The 9,072-nt window shown below is 38.8% G+C and overlaps 1 protein-coding gene across 2 annotated transcripts in view; it reads right to left on the bottom strand.

Annotated features, from left to right (window-relative positions):
• Positions 1 to 8,371, bottom strand: part of LOC136850264 (uncharacterized) — a 30,361-nt gene extending 21,990 nt beyond the window's left edge. The window contains exon 1 of one of the 2 annotated variants that reach the window (XM_067123941.1): positions 8,194 to 8,371. Coding sequence is in view for 1 of the 2 variants with exons in the window: in XM_067123940.1 (XP_066980041.1) it covers positions 6,177 to 6,186 (10 nt within the window). In the remaining variant the exon portion in view is untranslated. Of the gene's footprint in view, positions 1 to 6,176; positions 6,491 to 8,193 lie in introns of those variants that run through there. The other variant, XM_067123940.1, reaches the window with a different exon arrangement.
• Positions 8,372 to 9,072: the final 701 nt, after the last annotated feature.

Below are 9,072 nucleotides of genomic sequence, written 5' to 3' on the forward strand. Positions count from 1 at the left end.
AGGGCGGTCCACCACTGTTCCCCTTTTCAAAAGTGAGATCATCCCGTTTCTTCTACTTGCATCTGGCCTAATCCTGCTGCTCTTCTACTGTAACAACAGGACGAACAATTATTTTCATTTTTGGAGGTCAATTACCTTCTCAAAAGTACTGCGCCTTACAATTAACTTTCGTTCATTTTCACACATTTTCAGTATGCGGCTTTAAACAATGTCCCTTCTGACTGTTCTTATCCATTAATTTCTATATTGTCATTTCACAGGTAGTATGCTTGTTTTTCTATTGATTTCTTTATTACTTCTTCAGCCATTGAAGTTTTCTTCCTCACCAAGTAGTTGTCTAGGAGTGTAGACCGACTCCTAACGAACATCATTGTTTCTTTATAACGTTGGTTTCTTAACGTTGCTTCAATTACAATCGTACACCAATAACAGAAAAAAAAGACAAGGCTGCTTTACCGTGAGTCGACAAAATACCTATAAAAACTTTAGTTAACATGACAAAAACATCTAGACGTATATATACAACTTAACAACAAACTACTCACGTACATAATATCCAAAGGTCAAGGTAGTTTAGCGATAGGGAGAAAACTAATAATTTCGTGGAGAGAGAGAGAGAGAGAGAGAGAGAGAGAGAGAGAGAGAGAGAGAGAGAGAGAGAGAGAGAGAGAGAGAGAGAGAGCCATTTATCAACAAGATCCTCTACACCGACTTCCTGCTTTTAGGCCTAGTTTGTGTAGGGGTACAGTAAATATTTTTCTGTAGTAAAAAAGATGACTGGTCTATTACGTACCTACTTACCTAGAAGCAATGTAACCTGTGTTTATTAAGGTTTTGCCATCTATTGTGTACCTACTAAATCACATGCAACGTATCGCAGTTAAAGTTGTGCCATTGTTCAACGATTCATGCAATTGCTGGGCGAAACTAGGTCCCAAAGCTTTTGTGCGTGTGTGTGTGAATTTATTAACCTGCACTATTTTTTGTAGTGACATGGCCAGTCGACGCAACCTTTCATACCTTTTATTATTTACTTTTCAAGACAAAAAACACGATGGAATTCGATCAGACTCCGAAGAGATGAATGGGTCCTATTTTGGCCTGTTTTCTACGCGTCACCTACTCAGAGGTGCTGCTACTAAATATGGGGGAAGTTCCTTGGGACGCCGTGTTTAGTACTAGCCCCTCGGGGATCAAAGTATCATATACACGCATTTCTATATTGTGTGGTTGACAAATTATATTAGCAAACTTTATCTTCGTGCGGGCGTCTACTTTACATTTGCCTTATGGTGTTTAGTACTAGCACCTCGGAGTAGGTGAGGCGCAGATAAGCCAAAGTAGCACCGATGAATGGCTGGTGACGGCAACATTCGAAATCAAGGGCAATAGGCAGTGCGAGTCACAATCAACTTTCTTTTTTAATGCTTAAACACCATATTCCCCTATCAAATTCAAAACTGAGACAACCACATAAGTATGAAGTATACAATTACTTATACCAAACCACCTCTCTCCAATGACCGGTACATCTAAAGGGCTACGTACTTGACCCTACCAACTAAACTCAAGGCTGGACAGCCGTTTAGCGGTGCATTACAGCCAGCAAAATACGGGGGGGGGGTGGAGGACAACCCCCTTACGAGGTGATAAACAGCCATAAAAGCAGTGACAATGAAAGTGTGGCGGAAGGGCGGGTGAAAGGGTTATGATGCCTCGCTCCTCTGCCACACCCCATATGCGCCATCCCGGGAGGAAGGGAGTGCGTAGGAGGGGATGCAAGACCCTAATGGAGCGGGAGACAGAGTGGGGCGCTCCGATCTTGGAGTTGGCAGGGGAGCGGACTGGTTGGTGAGGGGGACGGGGAGAAGAGAGTTGCATGAGGATCTCGGGAGAGAGGGAGGGAAGTAGTTGCACTCAGAGGCGGAATATTTTCAGGCGAATCCTAACCGAAGTTAATGTCCGAGGAGAGTACTGGAATTAGCACCTGTCGTCGATATTAAATATATACCCATCGTGGATTACGTTTTCATTACTTCCTACACATGGGAAATATATGTCATTTTCTTGTAAAACTAAGAGAATTAGTCTCTTTGAAAGCTTGCTTTGGAAAACTCGCTCCTTAATACTTACCGGTTAGCCTTGACTACCGTTATTAAATGTTTAAGATGCCTATGCCATGACAATCTTCAACGAATTTAAGAAGTGCAACATTCATAACACTGCCAAAAACTAATATTTCTCAAATACCAAATACGGACGTTGCAATTTCGCCCATGAATACCGAAAACATTTAGACGCATCCGTAGCAGCTTTCTTGGGGCCCAGCCCCACTGGAAGGGGCCAATTAAGGAGCGGCGGAAAACTCGCATTCACCTTTCACGAAGCACTTGCCGATATAACTTTCAGTTCTCGCTCATTTCGTTTTGAGATTGACACGATCACCTGTTTGCAATTAACGTCTAGTATTCATATTTCATAGTACCCACGTTCCTTTCGCTAAAATTTTCCCCACCCGTTCCGATTTTCTTGTACCAGAATTTACAGTTCAGCGTAGAATACTGAATAAATTGGGATATTTTTTATTTCATAGTTCCCCAGTGCCCAGATGAATTCGATCTGCCTCGACGTTCCAAGTATTCCGTTCTGTCTTACACAAACGTTCTAAAATCGGTACTGATGGACATACTGTGCAAGTGCGTTGGGGAATTGAAGTACTGGTATGGGTGTGCCTCCATTTTTATATAAGGCTACCGAATTTAAATGAAATTATGCTATAAAATATCGTGAATCCTTCACTCGATAGTGAGGATCTGTGATAGCACGCGTGCTTGGTTGCTCTCTCTCTCTCTCTCTCAAGAATATATATATATATATATATATATATATATATATATATATATATATATATATATATATATATATATATAATATATATATATATATAATGCCTAAAATTTTTAAAACAGAATTCCATCAAACATAAAGAGGCCGTGAAACGCCAAATTGGCAAATGAGAGTGACAGTTGGTCTCTGAAATATAGCGCTTACTTTCTACATTTTGTCGTTTTTATGGGCTCTATATATATATATTATATATATATATATATATATATATATATATATATATATATATATATATATATATATATATATATCATGAGGAGAATAAGCGAAGAAACTTCACCTTCAGTGGTGCGATTCCAGCGAGAATACTAAATAGTCATCCTACGAAGACGGTCATGTCTGGTTTACCAAAGATGTACGATGGAGCAGACTGGTATAGGTAAATTCAAGTATAATGACTCTAAATTCGAATTCACTTTGTAGTATGGCGTATTAGCGAGCTCCGTCTGGAAACCGCATCCTGTCACATTAAGGTCAAGTTTCTTCATTTATTTCCGAACGGATACTTTGTAGTGACGAGCGTACACAAAAATTTGAGAGGCCAACACGTAAAGGTTACACTGCTTCATATATATATATATATATATATATATATATATATATATATATATATATATATATATATATATATATGTATATATATATATATATATATAATGTATGTATATATTATATAACTAATGAACCCGAAGTACGTTAACTATACCAGTTTAATATGATACTCCACCAAATAAAACCCATTCGTTTCTCTTCATGAATAAAAAAAAAAATAAAGAATTGAATATGAAAAATGAAGCATTTATATGAATGTTTCCAAAGAGAATGAAAGATGTACGAAATTTAGGCCATATGGTCTGAGGAGACTTTTCCTAAGTCTCCCCCAAAAAAAAAGCAAAAGAAATAATTTGACATAAGGCATTTAAAAATCACCGACAAGCCAACTCACAAGTGTTATCTGTTTCAGGTGTTGTGAACTATGGACACCTGTCCATTGTTTCTATTTATTTTCAAGAGCTGGGGAAAATATATATACACTATATATGTATATATTTTACACACACACACACACATATATATATATATATATATATATATATATATATATATATATATATATATATATATATATATATATATATAGTGTGTGTGTGTGTGTGTGTATTACAGTATATACTGTACACTAGGGCAGGTGAAGCGAGGAAAAGCTCCCACTGACAAAAGCACGCGCTTTTTAAATCATATCTATAATGCTTTAAGAAGAATAACTAATAGGTTGCTCAAGTCAAATAAGGGATAAACATTAGATCCAAGTTCGTTAAATTCCCTTAGGTGAAGAAAATATAACCACTCATTATCCTCTGAGAACGACAAGTACTTTACATCCCTTTAATTGCCGTCATTCATAAGCTATGAAATCTGTAACACCAAATTGACCGTCATTCAATAAGTACGAAAATATATCGGCCTTTCGTTCACACTTTTTGCCTTACTTTCCACTGTCTGTGGAAGGGATGCGTCCCTAGATACGAGATTTTGAGGCTGGGGTTAGCAAGCAGTGTACAGGACACGTGTGATCGACGTTGACTTATCCTATTCGTTACCAATGAACCTGATGGCGACTGATTTCGCTGATCGGACAATCAGTGGAATTCCTAATGTTATTACTGTCGACAAAGAACAAGCGGTAGCGGGCTCGTGCACTTGGCATTACAAGATATCAATGAGACTGGAATAGTAAACTGACAATCATCAAACACGCCGGGTACATCATGCCTCTAAATTTTAAATAAGATTATAAGCAATGTCGAAGTTTCCCTAACTGTTGATCAATTACTACGTTTCCCCCCTTGAATTAACAAGTTATTTAAATTTAACTGTGAAGATCAACCTGGCATCGGTCCTCTCTTTAAAAGAGTGACTGACGGGTGAAGAAGATATTCCCTTTAAGTATTTCCTGACAGTAGGAGCTTCCTGTCACCCATTCAAAGAAACCGCCCTTCATGTGGTTTATTCTAGACAATAGCAAATCACGCCATTCTCTAGATTTCTTCCATGCATATAAAAATTAAACTAGTGCCTATATCATTATACACCCTTTACTTAAGACGATTCTGTGCACCAGAAGACTTTCCAACCCAAAGTAGGTAATAAAACGAAGTACCAGCTAATGCAAACATTCAATTATTAAAATAGACCCAAGTCTCCTTGCTATACTAGCTTCGATTGTTTGGTAAATTAATGGAAATACTGTATGCTTTTACAGTTTATACTAATATTCTTTCCTTTCATTTGACAAAATCCCATTAACTTGCGTCGTTAGCATCTTTTTGAAACGATAATCACACCTCAAAAACAGATGTTTGGGTTTCTCTACAAATATTTAAAACAAATAAGCCCACTGTGTGTACACAGTCATGTAGGACTTGAACATTCCAAAAATACCTAATATGGAAGAAGCTAATGAGTGGCATCAATTAAAATGAGCATTACAAATCACAAACTGAAATATCTACAAAGTGAACACTTGATGACATAGTTTACCCACCTGCACAACGTTGTCTTACAATAGGTTACTAATACACACACACACAGAGAGAGAGAGAGAGAGAGAGAGAGAGAGAGAGAGAGAGAGAGAGAGAGAGAAATGGGCGGATGTTTGCTGAGGCCGTCTACAGAAAACGATGGTACAGCATGACCAAGGTTTGCAACCACAAAGAAAACGGAGACGTACGGAGGATATAACGGAAAGAAAAGAGGGGGGGAGGTGGTATACAGCGTCAAGCTCACAAAACCTATTCCACAATTACCATGCGGGTTACCCCTTGTCAAGAAGGCCCCTATATAGTTAAAGACTGGAAATTTTACCATACATTTAAAAGGTAAAAAGAAAAGACTAGAATATGATGAGTGCAAGCCTTGAAATAAATATAAAGCAACATTTGCAAATTTGTGGTACTGTTTAGTGGAGGTCTAAATTAACACTCGTACTGTCACTTAGTAGACGTAAAACCTACCTTGTTAACATCCATGGTAAAAGAAAACAAAATATATTGCAAAAAAAATATATAACAATACCTTTCAACCTGTTATTTTTTCCACAAGCTACGCTGCTTCGGCTGTGCCAACAAATACATTTTCTGAAAACGCTGACAAAACATATCGAATAAAAAACCAAGGATATTTTCCAAGGTGTAAGCAACAGAAAAAAAATACTAGTTACTAAGGACACAAACAACACGTATTCAAACTAACCGAAAGAGACTTCTTACCGTGTTTCATAGTCTGCAAGCCTCGACTGCAACAACATGACAAGAAAAAAGGTCGTTCAGTCTAGAGAATACTCTAAATAAAAAAAAAAAACTTTACCAAAACACCCAGATACACCACGTTAACAGAAAGATCGAATTACGAAGCCTTGGGTCAAGACAATAGCTGGGGAAATATCTCCAAAGGGAAAAAATCAATACACGGGACATTAGGGGCTCGGGGGAGGGAGACGACAACTCAGTCACTACCTCCAAGCGAGTCCGTTAGCCTCCAGCAGCAAACCTAACCTCCCTCCCCCCCAACAACTTCCCGACCCAAATCCCAACTTCTGCGCAAACATGGGGGCTGGGGAAGGGGATAGTGTGAGAAAGGGGACATGGAGAGATATATGAGCATAAACACGTACCAAAATGAATATACCCTGGGAAGTTGATGAACATTACATTAATGATACTTCTTGAAATAAAGGCAAAATACAAAATGTGAAAAATATAATTATGATTGCATGCGACCATTGCATGTGGTCGCAGTAGTATGAAATACGTGGAAGAATGGAACTCAGGTATATTTCCGGGTTTGGTTCTGTATATATATATGTATATATGTATGTATATACATATATATATATATTATATATATATATATATATATATATATATATATATATATATATATATATATATATATATATACACACACATGTACCTTCCATGTTAAAACTACAACCGCGCACTAATCACTGTATAGACCATGTAAAACAAAACTAGAACGTCAGTGCTCTTGGAAAGTGGTTAAAATGGCGCCAACGGTAGAAGGGCATCAATCTTTTATTAAGAGGATGGGGTTGCAAGTAAGTTTTGTATGGAAAATGGTCTACGAAGCCTTTGGGTTCACAAAGGGAGATGTTCACGGAAGAACGACCATCCAACATTTCAATAACCTGAACAAGGAAAAAAATGGCAGTGCCTACGGTCCTCGTACAACAAATAGACGGAATGGGGGAGGGGCCAAAGTCTCTTAACAGAAGTCTGCGGACTAGATCAAGACGTACACCACGGAGGGTGATGGGGTGGAGGGGCTGTGGTGGGTTATGGGGGGGTGTGGTGGGTGATCCAGTGGGAGAGTATGCGGAGAGCGAGTGGGGAGGGGTCGATGCAGGAGTGGCTGGGGAAGGGATGTGTTTGTGGGGTTAAGTGTGCGATCACCGACGGGAGAGCTGGGGGTGGGGGGAACCGAGAGAAAGGTACGGTTTGGTTACGGGGGTGGGGTTATGGCGTACGGGGGGGGTTGCAGCAAGGGCAAACTAGTACTAGGTAGGACACTACAAATACTTCATGCGAGATTACTTTTAAAACATATTAAACAATTTTGGCACATATTACTAATACGACATTCAGTTTAAACAGATTTCATTCTTCAAGACTCGGTGGCAGACTGCCTCCCTCAATATAGTTCTGAATGAATAGATGCGAAGCAGTCTTCCACATAGAAAAGCAGACAAAAGGCCATATTACATCAAATATATGACCATTTAACACAGAGTAGACAGATGACACAACTTTCACGAATTCTTCACAAATCGATCCATTCCCTGAAGTCACCACAGAAGACTTCTGCAGACATCTTGGGCCTACAGATGAGGGAGCCACCCCGTCTGACGCAATGCTGCCAACCGTCAACCTCTCCAAGCTTGAATTTAGACAAATCAAATCAACATGCAATTTAAACTATTTCAACCCTTTTCTCTTTTCAAACCAAAAATAAAATCAGATACCTTAAACCTAAGACTCGGTAAATCCCTAACTTTGTGCTGTGAACACTTTAACATTACACCCCCCTCCGGGATGATAGAGTTTTCAAAACAGAAAATCTAACTAGTGAGCTCTGCATGTAGCCACAACCGCATGGCTTACACAATATCATCAAAAGGGAAATTGAGCACGAGAATCACAAGAGGAAGGGAGGTAGCCATAGTGGTGAGGCCCTGCCAGCCGCCTGCTTCTCCGGCGAATACTTTACCTTCAATAATAATGAAGTTATGAATGGGGTTATAATTTTAAACTACGAGCTGATATCTAGATCTGTAAGAAATAGGAATATCAACTCTATAAGCGGAGAAATAACTATCTTGCTTTAGACCCCGTCTCGTACGTCCTACTACTCCGTTCCCTCGCTTACGAATGGTGCGCTGGCAAACGGGGACCACAGCCATGACGTCACGCACGGATTCCCGATGTTTCTCTTTCTCACCAACGTTCGGTCACTGTCTGCCTTTTTCGTTCACTTGGCTGCGATTTCCAGCTGTATTGACGGGGAGATGTAACGAAAAATTCTTGCAAACAGCGAGAAACAATACAAGACTTTATCCATACCAGAAATCTTGATGTTGCCAGACGTTGATAGCGATATTTCGCAATTCAGCGTAATTCATATATATATATTTCTTCTGTTTTCGAATTTCTCAGGACCTCAATAATCTTACATCTTTATTGAAACTCGCATCTCTACACCGTAAAGAGGACATCTTATTAAAATACTTAGTTGTATCTCCCCTAGACCTAGTGAAAGTGTCGTTTCACTTGGCATTCAAAACTCCCGCCAAACAGCGTTCTCCCTAACATGGACACATCTATGATGAGCAGTTGATATAGTTCAAGTTTGCTGGTAAGATTTTAGCTTTGTCATATTTTCAAATACACCAATGACAAATTTTATTTTTAAAGTAAAAACTAAATGTCTCAAAGCAACACATGATTACAAAGCATGGCGTGTAACGTAAAATGCGTGAGGTGAATGGCTTTTCACTTCCTTTAGCGCCCATTAATGTTTTCCTTGGAATTTTTATTTTTATACAGCAAATATTTTTTAAGAGTTTAACAACTTCAGTCAACTATACTT

Source organism: Macrobrachium rosenbergii, chromosome 21, assembly GCF_040412425.1.
Source record: "Macrobrachium rosenbergii isolate ZJJX-2024 chromosome 21, ASM4041242v1, whole genome shotgun sequence".
NCBI classification, from domain to species: domain Eukaryota; kingdom Metazoa; phylum Arthropoda; class Malacostraca; order Decapoda; family Palaemonidae; genus Macrobrachium; species Macrobrachium rosenbergii.